At 40.2% G+C, this 21,081-nt stretch overlaps 1 protein-coding gene across 2 annotated transcripts in view; it reads right to left on the bottom strand.

The window, feature by feature from the left end:
- The window catches only part of MRE11 (MRE11 homolog, double strand break repair nuclease), a 1,042,570-nt gene that overhangs the window by 820,241 nt on the left and 201,248 nt on the right, over positions 1-21,081 (bottom strand). For both annotated transcript variants that reach the window (XM_053708610.1, XM_053708611.1), the window contains exons 6-7: positions 11,708-11,849; positions 9,390-9,504 (exon numbers count right to left, since the gene is read on the bottom strand). In XM_053708610.1, the coding sequence (XP_053564585.1) occupies positions 9,390-9,504; positions 11,708-11,849 (257 nt within the window). The remainder of the gene's footprint in view (positions 1-9,389; positions 9,505-11,707; positions 11,850-21,081) is intronic.

Below are 21,081 nucleotides of genomic sequence, written 5' to 3'. Positions count from 1 at the left end.
GGAGATCATTGAATTCAAATAGGCAATACTCTCTTCACATCCCTCTGACATTCACTGCACGCTGAGAGGAAAACTGGGCTCCAACCTGCTGCGGAGCGCATATCAACGTAGAATCTAGCACAAACTTACTTCACCACCTCCACGGGAGGCAAAGTTTGTAAAACTGATTTGTGGGTGTGGTGAGGGGTGTATTTATAGGCATTTTGAGGTTTGGGAAACTTTGCCCCTCCTGGTAGGAATGTATATCCCATACGTCACTAGCTCATGGACTCTTCCTAATTACATGAAAGAAACATACTTACCAAAGACACCCATCCACATATAGCAGCTAGCCAAACCAGTACTGAAACAGTTATCAGTAGAGGTAATGGTATATGAGAGTATATCCTTGATCTGAAAAGGGAGGTAGGAGATGAATCTCTACGACCGATAACAGAGAACCTATGAAATAGACCCCCGTTTTGGAAATCATTGCATTCAATAGGTAATACTCTCCACGTCCCTCTGACATTCGCTGTACTCTGAGAGGAATCGGGCTTCAAAATGCTGAGAAGCGCATGTCAACGTAGAAATCTTAGCACAAACTTACTTCACCACCTCCATAGGAGGCAAAGTTTGTAAAACTGAATTGTGGGTGTGGTGAGGGGTGTATTTATAGGCATTTTGAGGTTTGGGAAACTTTGCCCCTCCTGGTAGGATTGTATATCCCATACGTCACTAGCTCATGGAATCTTGCCAATTACATGAAAGAAATGAAAATAACCTGTACGTTCCGTATCAGCCTAAGAGCCCAAACGTTCATAAGCAGTCGAAATCACATAAATATGATTAAAAAACCCCACTGCTCAATAATCCCCCTCAGGAGATATTAACCCTAGATTCCAAAAAGATAAAGGAGTCCCACTGTGACCCTGTCTTCTATCATTAACATGTGTGTAAAATGATGAAACGATCTTACCGGAATCTATGCCGTAGAACAGTGACACGGTCCTTCACGTTTGAAAGATTATAGCAGTGCCTCTGACATGGACTTGAGTGAAGAAAAGCAGGCAGCGAAACTTGTCAATGCTGATTGCTTAAGGAGCTGTTAATAGGAGTCTGGATGGGTTCGCAGAAAGACTCCCTGCATCTCCAGACCCTAACATTCGTCAATGCTCTCACCGAGAGGCTGACAAGACTACTTAAAACTCCAGTCCCATACCGAAGGGTACTACCCTCCATAAGAGACTACTCTGAATCTTCAGACACTTCTCTGCCATCCTCCTGTGATATATATACACATACATACATACACACACATACATATACACACATATATATATCTATATATATATATATATATAAATATATATATATACACACATACATATATATATATATATATATACACACACACACATACAGTACATTCAACTGTAAGTAGGATCCAACTTTCCTTTGAAAAAGCCGTACGCTTACAGTGAAACATACGTCAGGAACATTAACTGAACGCCACTATACGTTGTTTACAAGTAAGGTTTTACAAGTAAGGTTGCAAGGACAGGTATTGAGAGACTACTACTTACCAAGGGGGAACCAGCTAAGCCGGGGTGGCACGCTATTTCTCTCCACCCTACCAAAGGAAAAGTTATCTCTCCCACTTAAAGCTCTGCTATTGGCTCGATACCCGAGTGACTGTATACTTTGACGTATATATTTGTGGCTTTTAATGATTATGTATTTTAAATAAATAATCTTTTTACCTGAAGCAACTGTTTGCGGTTGGTATATACTGGTTACCTGGCAGTATAAAACCAGGTGTGCGCCTGTACCTAGAGCCTGGAAGGCTCAGCAAAGTGTGAGTAATCCCTTGGTGGGACTACGAATGTGAAGATAATATTTATTTTTCCCAAAATTGTATTGCACTATATTTTTCTTATTTTGTTTTTGAGGCAAGAAACCACTTGAATCACTGGAATTGAGGAATTGACTCCTACAGATATATTATATATTATTGTTACTTTTATATTTTGTGTATTATTTAGTTTATCATTTTTTATTTTCACACATTTATGCTTACCTGATAAATTGATTTCTTCTACGATACGACGAGTCCACGGATTCATCCTTACTTGTGGGATATTATCCTCCTGCTAACAGGAAGTGGCAAAGAGCACCACAGCAGAGCTGTCTATATAGCTCCTCCCTTGACTCCACCCCCCAGTCATTCCACCTGAAGGTATAGGAAGAGAAAGGAAAATCTAAAAGGTGCAGAGGTGACTGAAGTTTAAAAAAATAAAATAAATATGGTCTTAAAATGACAGGGCGGGCCGTAGATCGTCGTATCGTAGAAGAAATCAATTTATCAGGTAAGCATAAATTTCCTTTTCTTCTACAAGATACGACGAGTTCACGGATTCATCCTTTACTTGTGAGATACAATACCAAAGCAACAGGATACGGATGAACGGGAGGGACAAGACAGATACCTAAACGCAAGGCACCACTGCTTGAAGAACCTTTCTCCCAAAAATAGCCTCAGAAGAAGCAAAAGTATCAAATTTGTAAAATTTGAAAAAAGTATGAAGGGAGGACCAAGTCACAGCCTCACAAATCTGTTCAACAGAAGCATCGTTTTTAAAAGCCCATGTGGAAGCCACAGCTCTAGTGGAATGAGCCGTAATTTTTTCAGGAGGCTGCTGTCCAGCAGTCTCGTATGCCAGGCGGATGATGCTTTTCAGCCAAAAAGAGAGAGAGGTAGCCGTAGCTTTTTGACCCCTACGTTTCCCAGAATAAACAATGAATAGAGACGATGTTTGACGGAAATCCTTGGTCGCTTGTAAGTAAAACTTCAAGGCACGAACCACGTCCAAGTTATGTAACAGACGTTCCTTCTTAGAAGAAGGATTAGGACACAAGGAAGGAACAACAATTTCCTGATTAATATTCTTATTTTAACACTTCTTTCACTTTACCTCTTCCTATTACTAGTATAGGCAAAGAGAATGACTGGGGGGTGGCGTCAAGGGAGGAGCTATATAGACAGCTCTGCTGTGGTGCTCTTTGCCACTTCCTGTTAGCAGGAGGATAATATCCCACAAGTAAGGATGAATCCGTGGACTCATCTTATCTTGTAGAAGAAAATATAATTTATGCTTACCTGATAAATTCATTTCTCCTGTAGTGTAGTCAGTCCACGGGTCATCCATTACTTATGGGATTATATCTCCTCCCTAACAGGAAGTGCAAGAGGATCACCCAAGCAGAGCTGCTATATAGCTCCTCCCCTCTACGTCATATCCAGTCATTCGACCGAAACCATACGAGAAAGGAGAAACTATAGGGTGCAGTGGTGACTGGAGTTTAATTAAAATTTAGACCTGCCGTAAAAACAGGGCGGGCCTTGGACTGACTACACTACAGGAGAAATGAATTTATCAGGTAAGCATAAATTATATTTTCTGCTGTTAAGTGTAGTCAGTCCACGGGTCATCCATTACTTATGGGATACCAATACCAAAGCTAAAAGTACACGGATGACGGGAGGGACAGGCAGGATCTTTACACGGAAGGAACCACTGCCTGTAGAACCTTTCTCCCAAAAACAGCCTCCGAAGAAGCAAAAGTGTCAAATTTGTAAAATTTTGAAAAAGTGTGAAGTGAAGACCAAGTTGCAGCCTTGCAAATCTGTTCAACAGAGGCCTCATTCTTGAAGGCCCAAGTGGAAGCCACAGCTCTAGTAGAATGAGCTGTAATCCTTTCAGGAGGCTGCTGTCCAGCAGTCTCATAGGCTAAACGTATTATGCTACGAAGGCAAAAAGAGAGAGAGGTAGCCGAAGCTTTTTGACCTCTCCTCTGTCCAGAATAAACGACAAACAGGGAAGAAGTTTGACGAAAATCTTTAGTTGCCTGCAAATAAAATTTCAGGGCACGGACGACGTCCAGATTGTGCAAAAGTCGTTCCTTCTTTGAAGAAGGGTTAGGGCACAATGATGGAACAACAATCTCTTGATTGATATTCTTGTTAGTGACTACCTTAGGTAAGAACCCAGGTTTAGTACGCAGAACTACCTTGTCTGAATGAAAAATCAGATAAGGAGAATCACAATGTAAGGCCGATAACTCAGAGACTCTTCGAGCCGAGGAAATAGCCATCAAAAACAGAACTTTCCAAGATAACAGCTTGATATCGATGGAATGAAGGGGTTCAAACGGAACACCTTGCAGAACGTTAAGAACTAAGTTTAAGCTCCACGGCGGAGCAACAGTCTTAAACACAGGCTTAATCCTAGCCAAAGCCTGACAAAAAGCCTGAACGTCTGGAACTTCTGCCAGACGTTTGTGTAAAAGGATAGACAGAGCTGAAATCTGTCCCTTTAACGAACTAGCAGATAAACTATTTTCTAAACCCTCTTGTAGAAAAGACAATATCCTAGGAATCCTAACCTTACTCCATGAGTAACTCTTGGATTCGCACCAATATAAGTATTTACGCCATATTTTATGGTAAATTTTCCTGGTAACAGGTTTCCTAGCCTGTATTAAGGTATCAATAACTGACTCCGAGAATCCACGCTTTGATAGAAACAAGCGTTCAATCTCCATGCAGTCAGCCTCAGAGAAATTAGATTTGGATGTTTGAAAGGACCCTGAATCAGAAGGTCCTGTCTCAGAGGCAGAGACCATGGTGGACAGGACGACATGTCCACTAGATCTGCATACCAGGTCCTGCGTGGCCACGCAGGCGCTATTAGAATCACCGATGCTCTCTCCTGTTTGATCCTGGCAATCAATCGAGGAAGCATCGGGAAAGGTGGAAACACATAAGCCATGTTGCTGTCAGAGCATCTATCAGCACCGCTCCCGGGTCCCTGGACCTGGATCCGTAACAAGGAAGCTTGGCGTTCTGGCGAGATGCCATGAGATCCAGATCTGGTTTGCCCCAATGATGAAGCAGTTGGGCAAACACCTCCGGATAAAGTTCCCACTCCCCCGGATGAAAGGTCTGGCGACTTAGAAAATCCGCCTCCCAGTTCTCCACGCCTGGGATGTGGATCGCTGACAGGTGGCAAGAGTGAGACTCTGCCCAGCGAATTATCTTTGAGACTTCCATCATCGCTAGGGAACTCCTTGTTCCTCCTTGATGGTTGATGTAAGCCACAGTCGTGATGTTGTCCGACTGAAACCTGATGAACCTCAGAGTTGCTAACTGAGGCCAAGCCAGAAGAGCATTGAAAATGGCTCTTAATTCCAGAATGTTTATTGGAAGGAGTCTCTCCTCCTGAGTCCATGATCCCTGAGCCTTCAGGGAATTCCAGACTGCGCCCCAACCTAGAAGGCTGGCGTCTGTTGTTACAATCGTCCAATCTGGCCTGCGGAAGGGCATCCCCTTGGACAGATGTGGCCGAGAAAGCCACCATAGAAGAGAATCTCTGGTCTCTTGATCCAGATTTAGCAGAGGGGACAAATCTGAGTAATCCCCATTCCACTCACTTAGCATGCACAATTGCAGCGGTCTGAGATGCAGGCGCGCAAATGGTACTATGTCCATTGCCGCTACCATTAAGCCGATTACCTCCATGCACTGAGCCACTGACGGGTGTTGAATGGAATGAAGGACACGGCAAGCATTTAGAAGATTTGATAACCTGTCCTCCGTCAGGTAAATTTTCATTTCTACAGAAAGGGAACTCTTGTGAGTGGCAATAGAGAACTCTTTTCTACGTTCACCTTCCACCCATGCGACCTTAGAAATGCCAGAACTAACTCTGTATGAGACTTGGCAGTTTGGAAACTTGACGCTTGTATCAGAATGTCGTCTAGGTACGGAGCTACCGCTATGCCTCGCGGTCTTAGTACCGCCAGAAGAGAGCCCAGAACCTTTGTAAAGATTCTTGGAGCCGTAGCTAACCCGAAGGGAAGAGCTACAAACTGGTAATGCCTGTTTAGGAAGGCAAATCTTAGATACCGGTAATGATCCTTGTGAAACGGTATGTGAAGGTAGGCATCCTTTAAATCCACTGTGGTCATGTACTGACCCTCTTGGATCATGGGTAAGATGGTTCGAATAGTTTCCATTTTGAACGATGGAACTCTTAGGAATTTGTTTAGGATCTTTAAGTCCAAGATTGGTCTGAAGGTTCCCTCTTTTTTGGGAACCACAAACAGATTTGAATAGAATCCTTGCCCGTGTTCCGACCGCGGAACTGGGTGGATCACTCCCATTAGTAAGAGGTCTTGTACACAGTGTAGAAGCGCCTCTTTCTTTATCTGGTTTGCTGATAACCTTGAAAGATGAAATCTCCCTTGTGGAGGAGAAGCTTTGAAGTCCAGAAGATATCCCTGAGATATGATTTCCAACGCCCAGGGATCCTGGACATCTCTTGCCCAAGCCTGGGCAAAGAGAGAAAGTCTGCCCCCCACTATATCCGTTTCCGGATCGGGGGCCCTCACTTCATGCTGTTTTAGGGGCAGCAGCAGGTTTTCTGGCCTGCTTGCCCTTGTTCCAGGACTGGTTAGGTTTCCAGCCCTGTCTGTAGCGAGCAACAGTTCCTTCCTGTCTTGGATAGGAGGAAGTTGATGCTGCTCCTGCCTTGAAGTTACGAAAGGCACGAAAATTAGACTGTTTAGCCTTTGGTTTGGCCCTGTCTTGAGGCAGGGCATGGCCCTTACCTCCAGTAATGTCAGCGATAATTTCTTTCAAGCCGGGCCCGAATAATGTCTGCCCTTTGAAAGGAATATTAAGCAATGTAGATTTAGAAGTCACATCAGCTGACCAGGATTTAAGCCACAGCGCTCTGCGCGCTTGAATGGCGAATCCGGAGTTCTTAGCCGTATGTTTGGTTAAGTGTACTACGGCATCAGAAATAAATGAATTAGCTAGCTTAAGGGCTTTAAGCTTGTTCATAATCTCATCCAATGGAGCTGTGCTAAGGGTCTCTTCCAGAGACTCAAACCAGAATGCCGCCGCAGCAGTGACAGGCGCGATGCATGCAAGGGGTTGTAATATAAAACCTTGCTGAACAAACATTTTCTTAAGGTAAGGTCTAACTTTTTATCCATTGGATCTGAAAAAGCACAGCTATCCTCCACCGGGATAGTGGTGCGCTTAGCCAGAGTAGAAACTGCTCCCTCCACCTTAGGAACCGTCTGCCATAGGTCCCGTGTGGTGGCGTCTATTGGAAACATTTTTCTAAATATAGGAGGGGGTGAAAAAGGCACACCGGGTCTATCCCACTCCTTGTTAACAATTTCTGTAAGCCTTTTAGGTATAGGAAAAACGTCAGTACACGCCGGTACCGTAAAATATTTATCCAGCCTACATACTTTCTCTGGAATTGCAACCGTGTTACAATCATTCAGAGCCGCTAATACCTCCCCTAGTAATACACGGAAGTTCTCAAGCTTAAATTTAAAATTTGCGTCACCCACAGAATGAAGCTCTCCGTCCTCATGTTCTGCAAATTGTGACGCAGTATCAGACATGGCTCTACTATTATCAGCGCACTCTGTTCTTACCCCAGAGTGATCACGTTTACCTCTTAATTCTGGCAATTTAGATAGTAGTTCAGTCATAACATTAGCCATGTCTTGCAAAGTGATTTGTATGGGCCGCCCTGATGTACTTGGCGCCACAATATCACGCACCTCCTGAGCGGGAGACGAAGGTACTGACACGTGAGGAGAGTTAGTCGGCATAACTTCCCCCTCGTTGTCTGGTGATATTTTTTTAACATATAAAGTTTGACTTTTATTCAAAGTAACATCTATACATTGAGTGCACAAATTTCTATTGGGCTCCACATTGGCCTTTAAACATAGTGAACAAACAGATTCATCTGTGTCAGACATGTTTAAACAGACTAGCAATAACACTAGCAAGCTTGGAAAAAACTTTTAAATAAATTTACAAGCTATATAAAAAACGCTACTGCGCCTTTAAGAAACATAAAAATGTGACACAGTTGAATTAACAATGAACCAAATATGTTAAAACAACCAAATTTTAACAGAAAATGTATAAAGTTAGCAGAGGATTGCATCCAGCAGCAAAAGGATGATTAACCCCTTAATACCCAAAACGGATAACAGTTAAAAAAATAAACGTTTTTATCACAGTCAAACACACTGTCACAGGTCTGCTGTGACTGATTACCTCCCTCAAAACTAGTTTTGGAGACCCCTGGGCCCTGTAGAGACGTCCTGGATCATGGAGGAAGAAATAGGAAGACTGTGACTAAATTTTTACTGCGCAATAAAGCGCTAAAATAGGCCCCTCCCACTCATATTACAACAGTGGGGAAGCTCAGTAAACTGTTTTTATGCAGAAAAATACGACAGCCTTGTGGTAAAAATCAAGCCCATAAAGTTTTATCACCAAGAACCTCAGAAAAAACGATTAACATGCCAGTAAACGTTTTAAAATTGAAAATTATGAAGTGTTATTAATAAGCCTGCTGCTAGTCGCTTTCACTGCAGTGCAGGCTCAAATATTACTTTAATATTGACAGTATTTTCTTAGTGAAATTCCATTCCCCAGAAATACCTCAGAGTATACATACATACATATCAGCCTGATACCAGTCGCTACTACTGCATTTAAGGCTGCACTTACATTACATCGGTATTAGCAGTATTTTCTCAGTCAATTCCATTCCTTAGAAAATAATTTACTGCACATACCTCCTTGCAGGTGGGCCCTGCATGCTATCCCCTGTTCTGAAGTTACCTCACTCCTCAGAATGGCCGAGAACAGCAAGTGGATCTTAGTTACGACCGCTAAGATCATAGAAAACTCAGGCAGATTCTTCTTCTAATGCTGCCTGAGAACAAACAACACACTCCGGTGCCGTTTAAAATAACAAACTTTTGATTGAAGAAATAAAAACTAAGTTTAACACACCACAGTCCTCTCACACGTCCTATCTTTAGTTAGGTGCAAGAGAATGACTGGATATGACGTAGAGGGGAGGAGCTATATAGCAGCTCTGCTTGGGTGATCCTCTTGCACTTCCTGTTAGGGAGGAGATATAATCCCATAAGTAATGGATGACCCGTGGACTGACTACACTTAACAGGAGAAATGTATATTCTGCAAATTCTTGCACATGCTCAGTAGGAGCTGGCGACTTAAAAAGTGTAAATATAAAAAGACTGTGCACATTTTGTTAATAGAAGTAAATTGGAAAGTTATTGAAATTTGTGTGCTTTATCTGAATCGTGAAGTTTAATTTTGACTTGTGTCCCTTTAACTTGTTTAGTAGTATTTATCAAATTGTTTGGGATAATTCTACAGTGATTTATTATGATAATTGTTAATCTGTGAGAGCAATTAGCTTCTAGTTGAACATTACCAGTTATTAATCGTCTGAAAGAAAAAGATCTCCCTGACTAATCCAGTAAATTCTCACCTGTTCTGATGAATAACAAAGAGATTAAACCAAGTTGCTTCATCTTCGCGAGGGCGCAACATCATCACTTGTTTATTAACAAACATCCTATAAAGTCTTTCATCTGGGATGGACCCTGGGTCAAGAAAAGAGGACTCTGTTTTAACATAGGTTGCATATTGCTTTATTTATAACAAAACAGAAAGACCAAAATAACAAATACATCATTTAATAATAAAAAAATAATTTTGCAATACAACTGCATTAATAAGACAAGCTTTCTCACAGATTTCCACATAGCTAAGTATTCTGGGTAAGGACATGCAAATGAGTTTCCCAATGATTAACCTTCTTAATTAACGTTATTCATGGACAGAGTTATGCAAATGTAGTACTTTCAATAAAGCTTTTCACAGCAGCCTAGGTTAGAAGTGCAATTGTATACCCCCATGCAGCTGTTTCATTGTTAAAATAACATTAAAAGCATTTATTTCAGAAGTTAATTGATGTGTTAAAAAAAATCATTATAAAAAAATAACTGTCAGTTGTCCGCAAAATAATTACTGTTTTGCAGTCTAGGGACATACACCACAAAGAGCCTATTGATTATGTCTTCATTGGTCATTTAGTGACAGATATATGGGTCCCTCATTGATGATGCAATCACTGTGCAGAATGTTGCATAGTCAGTATTCTGAAAACCTAAAAAATCAGAAAATTTAACAGATTCTATATAATGCTATACCTTTATTACTGATGTCTGGAAGAACATTTGTATCAATTTTGTTACAATAGTTACTTCTGAGCCATAACATAAAGGCAATTGAGTGAATATTATCATGTTTGTGTTGCTGATCAGTTAAGAGGAGTGGAGAACACACAAACTACTCCAGAGTCCAGCGAAGGCTTCCTATTCACTACTCCAGCCGACGCTTGGAATTGTGCATTTCAATGTAAGGATTGTGTACAGCTGCTTGGCCTTGGAAACCCATTTCATGACGCACAGTTCTTGTGCTGATGTTGCATTCAGAGGCAGTTTGGAACTCTATAGTGAATGATGCAACAGATGACAGGTAATTTTTAAAAGCTACATACATTTGCCTGGTCTACAGCTTTGAGGCTTGGCGGCTCTTGCTCCTAGATTTTTCCACTTAAACCTAATAGCACTTACAGTTGACCGGGGCAGATCTTTCACAAACTGACTTATGACAAAGGGGGCATTCTAAGACAGTGCCACGTTTAAGGTCACTAAGCTCTTTAGTATAACCCATTGTATGGTTGATGGTTTATCTATGGAGATTTCATGGCTGGATTTTATGCACCTCTTAGCAATTGGTGTGTCTTAAACATTTAAACGCAATAATTAGTAAGGTTGTCTACATACTTTTGGTCAAGGTGATAAACAAGATGATGAGTTTCACAACTTCACTGTTCTTTCTGTTTAAAGGGACAGCAAAGTCAAAATTATACGTTCATGATTCATATAGAGCATGCAGTTTTAAACAACTTTCCAATTTACTTCTGCCATGTTTTATTGAAGAGTAAAACCTAGTAAAACTAGGTAGGCTCTTTTTACTTCTGTTATCAAAATTGCTTTGTTCTCTTGGTATCTTTTATTGAAGAGTAAAACTAGGTTAGTTCATAAGAGCTCAGGAGTGTGCACGTTTCTTTAGTACTCTATGGCAGCAGTGTTTTGCAACATTGTATAACAAAGCTACAAATAATGTTGCAAAACACTGCTGCCATAGAGTACTAAAGAAACGTGCACACTCCTGAGCTCTTATGAACTAACCTAGTTTTACTATTCAATAAAGATACCAAGAGAACAAAGCAATTTGATAACAAAAGTAAAATGCTCTATCTGAATCATGAAAGTTTAATTTTGACTTTACCGTCGCTTTAAAATAAAATCTACTCTGCACTATGATCATTTTTTTTGTACAGGTTCTTTACAAGTCCCTATTTGGATTTTTGCTTGGATTTGTTAAAAAGAAAAAAAAAATCACAATACCCCCATAATGCCTGTTTTGCTTGGAAAATTCTCTAAATACTGGGAGAAATATAAAAAAATTAAATGAAACAATTCCAAATGGTAAAATGAATTGCTGAATCTGTAGTGAGTCTAGGCTATTATGAAAACTGAAATCACAGCGTATTTGTGTGTGAGTGCAGGTGTGTATGAAATAGTGAATGGAATACAGGAAGCTGTAATTCTGGATATTGTGTATGCATTTATATTTGACTAACCAGCATTAAAAACAGCACTCTACTTGTATATTAACTGACAATGACATTTATATGGAAATTATATTTTCAGACCTTACAATGAGTGTTCTTACCCAATCCATATAAAGCTATCTTAGATCTGCCCTTTTGTAATAACACTGGGCTCACATCGATCTTCTCCACAGATGTAGAGCGACCAAAGTGATTTACAAGTCCTGCACAGCTCAAAATATCCAGCGCACAAAGAGCGTCTGCCTGTAACAAAGAACAAAGTCAGCTGAATTACAGGGCATAAAAATGATACAAACATTAATGGAAAGAAGAAAATATCAGCAGTGACATTAAAGGGACAGTAAACATTTGAAGTGTTCTATCTAAATGTTTTAATATGCATATTTTGTTCACTCCTTGTATAATTTAGCTCTGAAAATAGTTGAATTTATCTTTCTCAAAATTTAAATGCACCCTGCTCACTTTCAAGGTTAACCCTGCTGCATAACCTTTTTCTAATTGGCTTTAAGAGATAACAACTGCAAACCAATTCAATTTATGCTAACATTATGACCATGGCGAGCCTTGTTCATTTGTTTTAAAATGTTTAGACTTGGCTGATATGTTACTCTTTCGCTTGACAACAGAATTGTCTTGTAATTACAAAGGTGGCTCCTTTATCTGTCTTTCCTGCAGCCTTAATATATATTTCCAAGGGGTTAATACTATTACTTTTACTTTATTTAGGGCTTCTCTGTACTCATGTTTGTATTAGCAAGACAGCAATATATCCACAGCAGTGTCAGATTTTATTAATTGGTGAAGGACTAATTGTTCTTGTTCAAATAAAAAAAAAAAAAAAAATTCCAATGTTTCATCGGCTTACATAAACATGTCCTCCTTGCAGTGCTATTACAATTAATTTGCTTTGCTGGTTTGAACTTACGCCTTTTTTATATAATCCTTTGTTATGGGAAAAAAAGATTACATACAGAACACATCAAATCTGTATGTATAGTATATAATCCACACAATTTAAATACAATATTTTCTGCTGAACAAGGATGACGCATATGATTTCAATGTATGTGTACTAGAGTATGTAATATGCGGTCCAAGCTCACTTTGTTTCCACTTTTTTTTTTAAATTAGCTTTATTTAGAAGATTATAAAGGTAGGATTACAGATTGTGGAGGCGCAGCTCCAAGGTAATACATTTAAAGTGAAACACTATATGTTATGTTTTAAGCTAATTCCTTTTTAATAACTTAACACTGGACTGGGCTAACCAACACGTTTCCGTATAAGTTGTCTCTCGAGAGGTAAGCTATAGTAGAAACTATCATGAGTACCAACAGCCTCCATGCACTTATAATATTTAAAAAAAAAAAAAAAAAAAGGGGAGTGATCCACTAATCAGGTGTGCCCATTTCCCTTCGAGGATAATGTCAGGTGCCAAACCCATTTAGCTATCTTTAAGGTACGTTTCCCATGTTGTCAGGATCTCCGAGTATACTGTCAGTTTTGAAGTAATAAAGCTCTTTGAGGTGGATTAGCTCAGATACCCTTTGAACCCACATTTCCATAGTGGGAGGGTCCTTTGACCTCCAGTTTTTGGCTATCAAAAATGTTATACTGTTTGACATTATGAAAAATAGTTTGCGAAAGGGTTTATGTTTTATTTTAGGGGGTTTGTTTAATAGCCAGAGTAGGGCATCTAAAGGGAATTGTGTTTCAAGTATGTCCTCTATTTTGGATATAACAGATCTCCATAGGTTTTGGATGGCCGTGCACCACCACCACATGTGAGCCATACCACTATTGACATGGCCACATCGCCAACATTTGTTTTTAGATTTATGAAATAATCGGTGTAGTTTTTGAGGTGTATAATACCACCTATGGAGCAGCTTCAAGGCTGTGGAGATAGAAGTTTTCAGTGTTGTGCTGATTATCCTTGCCCTTATGTGTTGTGGAATTATTATTCCTAGGTCTTTTTCCCAACTCTCTAGGTATGAGATGGGGTGTCCTGGGAATGGTGTAATCAATATCTTATATATCAGTGATAGGGTATGACGAATTGGGGGAGCTCTTATACATAATTGTTCGAATGTAGTCAAAGGTCTAGTCATATTTGGGGATTGCGTATGGGTTGTTAGGAAGTTGTGGATTCGTCTGTACGTAAACCAGTTAGATAAACAGGAAAAGCCCTGCTGTGTTAATTCTATTTGCGGTTTGATCTGTTCATTTTGAAATAGCCAGCAGACTGGGAAGTCTTGGAGATGGGAAGGATAGGAGTGTTTACTTATGCTAGGCCCTAAGTCAAATTCTCCATTCATTATAAGAGATGTTAAAGGTGAAGGTCTAGAGGAAAGATTTGGAAACAGGATTAGTATCCTATTCCATAATTTATAGGTTTCTGCTATGGTAATATTCGACCAAGAGGTTATGTTTTTTTGTGGTTTGAAGGCCCAACATGGTCTGCTAAGGTTCTGTGATCGGGCTATTCCATGCTCCATATCTACCCATCTTTTTTATTTTTTATGAACATTCCAGTCCACAATTCTTTGTAAAAATATTGCATATCTATAATAGATTAAATTGGGCAGACCCAGTCCGCCTTGCAATTTGAGTGTTGACATAATAGATTTACTGATTCTAGGGTGTTTTTTATGCCATGTAAAGTCGCTAAGAGCTCGTTGTAAGGAGTTTAAATATTTTTCTGGTAGGGGAATTGGCAGGGTCTGAAGGATGTATAATATTCTGGGAAATATGTTCATCTTTATTAAGTTAATACGGCCCAGCCAAGATAATTTTTTGGATCTCCAAGTTGATAGGTCTCTGATCACTTCAAATTTGATCTTTTCGTAATTAAGTTGGAATAGCGCTTCTACAGACGTGGCTAGGTAGATTCCTAAATATTTAAGGTAATGTTTGTTCCATTTAAATGGTGTTAGCTTTTCTAGTAGCTCCTTTTTATGAGGGTCAATTGTGATATTTAGTATTTCGGACTTGGTAATATTAACCAGGCAGTTTGATAAGACATGGAAATAGTGGAACTCTCCAATCAACAAGGGCAACAATACTTCAGGGTTAGTCAGAGTGAATAGTAGGTCGTCAGCAAATAGGGATATGATGTATTGCTGGTTATCTATTGTGATTCCTTTAATGTTTGGGTGGGACCTGATTTCGACAGCTAGTGTCTCAATTACACAAGCGAATAACAAGGGGGATAGCGGGCATCCCTGCCGTGTCCCGTTAGTATATAAAAAGAAAATTCTTTGTATCACCCCCCCCCCCCGAATACCATGGCCTGGAGTGTGAGCTGCAAATAAATCCCATGCGACACGGTCAAAAGCCTTGTCGGCATCAATAGAAAGTGCTATTAGAGGTAATTTGTGGTCTTGAGCGTAAAAAATTGTATTTAGGGCTCTGACCGTGTTGTCTTTAGCTTCTCTTCCCACTATGAAACCCACCTGGTCTTTAGGGTTTGCTTTGTGAGATTCCTCTAGTTGGGATATTTCTTTAATAAGGTTAGTAATTGCCTCTCTCTTTAGTTTAGAGAGATATGCTTTGCAGTCTATTAGCTCTCCTCTGATAGTACATTTGTGGGCTTCCCAGTTGTTTTGAGGGGATGTGTCTGTGTGTACGTTATCTAGGAAGAAGTCATCTATCTTGTTTTGTATTTTCAATCTAATGGTGGGGTATGTTAGTAAGCCGTCATCTAGTTTCCAGATGTAGTTTTTTATAGGTTTAGAAGGCCATTCTAGAGCACACAGAAATCCCACGTGGTCAGACCATGTTATCGAAGAGATATTTGTAGATCTTACTAAACTCATGCTAGTTATATCTGTGAATATATAATCAAGTCTGCTGTATACTTTATGGGGGAAGGAGTAAAATGTATAGTCGATAAAATATGGATTTACTGTCCTCCAAACGTCTAAGCAACCCATTTGTCTCAGTATGTTATTCGATTTCCTAATATTAGTTTTGGAAATAGATGCAGTGTGAGTGGAACTATCCAGTTAAGGGTTCAGTGGTAGAGTAAGATCCCCGCCTATTAGTAACGTGCCTTTCTGGAGTTCTATTACAGCGTTTGCCACCTTTTTAAGGAAGGAGTGTTGTTTTGTGTGCGGAGCATATACTGAGACTATTGTGATGGGGAGGCCATATAAAAGGCCAGTTAAAATAATATATCTGCCTTCTCTATCTCTATTGACAGTGATTTCCTGGAATGGGATTCCTTCTTTGATCAGAATGCCAACTCCTTGGATTTTTTTCTGTGAGTGAGATGCGTAATAACTTTTACCAAATTTATATTGGAATGTTTTGGGTTCTTTCCCTTTTAGGAAGTGGGTTTCCTGGAGAAGTATTATATCTCCCTTCTTTCTCCTAAAGTCAGCTAAGGCTGTTGTCCTTTTCCTAGGAGAGTTTAGTCCCTTGGTATTTATTGTTATAAAATTTATGTTTCTACTATTCCCTTTATTAGTTTGCGAGGCCATGGGGGGTAGTTATCAAGCCGTCAACCTCAAATACGCTGGAATTCCGCAGCGTATTTGTGGCGAGGCTGATTCGCCTTAGTTATCAAAGGCTAGAGACCTGCAAAAGTAGAATTTTGTGACGTAAACTTCGATCCGCCGGACTCAGTCCGACACAGATCAATTCTTACGTCACTCCAGATGTTCCGCACACAAGTGCGGCACAATCTGACTACTTTTGCTAGTTATCAAAAAACTAGCAGGTACGCTCGGCACTTTTACGGCCCAGCGTACCTGGTTTTCAAATCGCCACCCTGGAAGCAGCGGATCCCATAGGAATCAATGGGAGTCTGACCATAGCGAAAGTACAAGTTCGCTGCTGCCAGACATCCCATTCATTCCTATGGCAGCTGTCTACACCTAACACCCTAACCTGTACCCCGAGTCTAAACACCTCTAATCTGTCCCCCCCTACACCGCCGCAACTAAATAAAATGATTAACCCCTAAACCGCCGCTCAAGGAGCCCACCGCAAGCTATTCTATACATATTAACCCCTAAACCGCCGCTCCCGGAGCCCACCGCCACCTACATGATACCTAGTAACCCCTTATCCTGCCCCCCCTATACCACCGCCCTCTATAATAAAGTTATTAACCCCTATCCTGCCGATCCCGCACCTCGCCGCAAATAAATAAATAGTTTAACCCCTAAACCGCCACTCCCTGACCCTGCCGCAACCTATATTAAATTTATTAACCCCTAATCTGCCCCCCCTACACCGTCACCACCTATAATACATTTATTAACCCCTATCCTGCCCCCCACTACACCGCCGCCACTGTAATAAAATTATTAACCCCTAAACCTAAGTCTAACACTAACCCTAACACCCCCCTAACTTAAATATTAATTAAATAAATCTAAATAATATTTCTATTATTAACTAAGTTAATCCTATTTAAAACTAAATACTTACCTATAAAATAAACCCTAATATAGCTACAATATAAATAATAATTATATTGTAGCTATTTTAGGATTTATTTTTATTTTACAGGTACCTTTCAATTTATTTTAACTAGGTACAATAGCTATTAAATAGTTATTAACTATTTAATAGCTTACCTAGCTAAAATAAAGAGAAATGTACCTGTAAACTAAAAACTAACCTAAGTTACAATTAAATCTAACACTAAACTATACTTTAATAAATTATTCCTATTTAAAACTAAATACTTATCTGTAAAATAAACCCTAAGATAGCTACAATATAATTAATAATTACATTGTAGCTATCTTACGCCTAGATTTAGAGTTTTGCGGCCAAAGGGGTGCGTTAGCTACGCATACTTTTTTTCTCCCGCACCTTTTAAATACCGCTGGTATTTAGAGTTCACAGAATGGCTGTGTTAGGCTCCAAAAAAGGAGCGTAGAGCATATTTACCGCAACTTCAACTCTCAATACCAGCGGTGCTTACGGACGCGGCCAGCTTCAAAAACGTGCTCGTGCACGATTCCCCCATAGAAAACAATGGGGCTGTTTGAGCTGAAAAAAAACCTAACACCTGCAAAAAAGCCGCGTTCAGCTCCTAACGCAGCCCCATTGTTTGCTATGGGGAAACACTTCCTACGTCTGCACCTAACACTCTAACATGTACCCGAGTCTAAACACCCCTAACCTTACACTTATTAACCCCTATTCTGCCGCCCCCGCTATCGCTGACACCTGCATATTTTTTTTAACCCCTAATCTGCCGCTCCGTAAACTGCCGCTACTTACATTATCCCTATGTACCCCTAATCTGCTGCCCCTAACACCGCCGACCCCTATATTATATTTATTAACCCCTAATCTGCCCCCCACAACGTTGCCTCCACCTGCCTACACTTATTAACCCCTAATCTGCCGAGCGGACCGCACCGCTATTATAATAAAGTTATTAACCCCTAATCCGCCTCACTCCCGCCTCAATAACCCTATAATAAATAGTATTAACCCCTAATCTGCCCTCCCTAACATCGCCGACACCTAACTTCAAACATTAACCCCTAATCTGCCGACTGGAGCTCACCGCTATTCTAATAAATGTATTAACCCCTAAAGCTAAGTCTAACCCTAACACTAACACCCCCCTAAGTTAAATATAATTTAAATCTAACGAAATAAATTAACTCTTATTAAATAAATTATTCCTATTTAAAGCTAAATACTTACCTGTAAAATAAATCCTAATATAGCTACAATATAAATTATAATGATATTATAGCTATTTTAGGATTAATATTTATTTTACAGGTAACTTTGTATTTATTTTAACCAGGTACAATAGCTATTAAATAGTTAAGAACTATTTAATAGCTAAAATAGTTAAAATAATTACAAAATTACCTGTAAAATAAATTACCTGTAAAATAATTTATTTCGTTAGATTTAATTTATATTTAACTTAGGGGGGTGTTAGTGTTAGGGTTAGACTTAGCTTTAGGGGTTAAAACATTTATTACAGTAGCGGCGAGATTAGGTCGGCAGATTAGGGGTTAATAATTGAAGTTAGGTGTCGGCGATGTTAGGGAGGGCAGATTAGGGGTTATTACTATTTATTATAGGGTTATTGAGGCGGGGGTGAGGCGGATTAGGGGTTAATAACATTATAGTAGCGGTGCGGTCCGCTCGGCAGATTAGGGGTTAATAAGTGTAGGCAGGTGGAGGCGACGTTGAGGGGGGCAGATTAGGGGTTAATAAATATAATATAGGGGTCGGCGGTGTTAGGGGCAGCAGATTAGGGGTACATAGGGATAACGTAGTTGGCGGCAGTGTACGGAGCGGAAGATTAGGGGTTAAAAAATTTAAATATAGTGGCGGCGATGTGGGGGGACCTCGGTTTAGGGGTACATAGGTAGTTTATGGGTGTTAGTGTACTTTAGAGCACAGTAGTTAAGAGCTTTATAAACCGGCGTTAGCCCAGAAAGCTCTTAACTACTGACTTTTTTCTGCGGCTGGAGTTTTGTCGTTAGATTTCTAACGCTCACTTCAGCCACGACTCTAAATACCGGCGTTAGGATAAGCAAATGACGTAAGGGGATCTGCGGTATGGAAAAGTCGCGGCTGGAAAGTGAGCGTTAGACCCTTTCCTGACTGACTCCAAATACCGGCGATAGCCCAAAACCAGCGTTATGAGCCTCTAACGCTGGTTTTCACGGCTACCGCCCAACTCTAAATCTAGGCCTTAGGATTTATATTTATTTTACAGGTAACTTTGTATTTATTTTAGCAAGTTAGAATAGTTATTAAATAGTTATTAACTAGAACTAGAATAATAACTATTCTAACTAGCTAAAATAAATACAAAGTTACCTGTAAAAACAGAATTTATGTTTACCTGATAAATTACTTTCTCCAACGGTGTGTCCGGTCCACGGCGTCATCCTTACTTGTGGGATATTCTCTTCCCCAACAGGAAATGGCAAAGAGCCCAGCAAAGCTGGTCACATGATCCCTCCTAGGCTCCGCCTTCCCCAGTCATTCGACCGACGTAAAGGAGGAATATTTGCATAGGAGAAATCATATGATACCGTGGTGACTGTAGTTAAAGAAAATAAATCATCAGACCTGATTAAAAAACCAGGGCGGGCCGTGGACCGGACACACCGTTGGAAAAAGTAATTTATCAGGTAAACATAAATTCTGTTTTCTCCAACATAGGTGTGTCCGGTCCACGGCGTCATCCTTACTTGTGGGAACCAATACCAAAGCTTTAGGACACGGATGATGGGAGGGAGCAAATCAGGTCACCTAGATGGAAGGCACCACGGTTTGCAAAACCTTTCTCCCAAAAATAGCCTCAGAAGAAGCAAAAGTATCAAATTTGTAAAATTTGGTAAAAGTGTGCAGTGAAGACCAAGTCGCTGCCTTACATATCTGATCAACAGAAGCCTCGTTCTTAAAGGCCCATGTGGAAGCCACGGCCCTAGTGGAATGAGCTGTGATTCTTTCAGGAGGCTGCCGTCCGGCAGTCTCATAAGCCAATCTGATGATGCTTTTAAGCCAAAAAGATAGAGAGGTAGAAGTTGCTTTTTGACCTCTCCTTTTACCAGAATAAACAACAAACAAGGAAGATGATTGTCTGAAATCCTTTGTAGCATCTAAATAGAATTTTAGAGCACGGACAACGTCCAAATTGTGTAACAAACGTTCCTTCTATGAAACTGGATTCGGACACAAAGAAGGTACAACTATCTCCTGGTTAATATTTTTGTTGGAAACAACCTTCGGAAGAAAACCAGGCTCAGTACGTAAAAACCACCTTATCTGCATGGACCAGATAGGGCGGAGAACACTGCAGAGCAGATAACTCAGAAACTCTTCTAGCGGAAGAAATTGCAACCTAAAACAAAACTTTCCAAGATAATAACTTAATATCTATGTAATGTAAGGGTTCAAACGGAACCCCTTGAAGAACTGAAAGAACTAGATTAAGACTCCAGGGAAGAGTCAAAGGTCTGTAAACAGGCTTGATTCTAACCAGAGCCTGAACAAACGCTTAAACGTCTGGCACAGCTGCCAGCCTTTTGTGAAGTAAAACAGATAAAGCAGAGATCTGTCCCTTCAGAGAACTCGCAGAAAATCCTTTCTCCAAACCTTCTTGTAGAAAGGAAAGAATCTTAGGAATTTTTATATCTTGTTCCATGGGAATCCTTTAGATTCACACCAACAGATATATTTTTTCCATATATTATGGTAAATTTTTCTAGTTACAGGCTTTCTAGCCTGAATAAGAGTATCTATTACAGAATCTGAAAACCCACGCTTTGATAAAATCAAGCGTTCAAACTCCAAGCAGTCAGTTGGAGGAAAACCAGATTCGGATGTTCGAATGGACCCTGAATAAGAAGGTCCTGTCTCAAAGGTAGCTTCCATGGTGGAGCCGATGACACATTCACCAGGTCTGCATACCAAGTCCTGCGTGGCCACACAGGAACTATCAAGGTCACCGAAGCCCTCTCCAGATTGA

The sequence above is a fragment of the Bombina bombina genome, chromosome 3, assembly GCF_027579735.1.
Source record: "Bombina bombina isolate aBomBom1 chromosome 3, aBomBom1.pri, whole genome shotgun sequence".
NCBI classification, from domain to species: domain Eukaryota; kingdom Metazoa; phylum Chordata; class Amphibia; order Anura; family Bombinatoridae; genus Bombina; species Bombina bombina.
The sequence above is the reverse complement of the archived record's forward strand: the minus strand, read 5'-3'. Positions and strand labels throughout refer to the sequence as shown.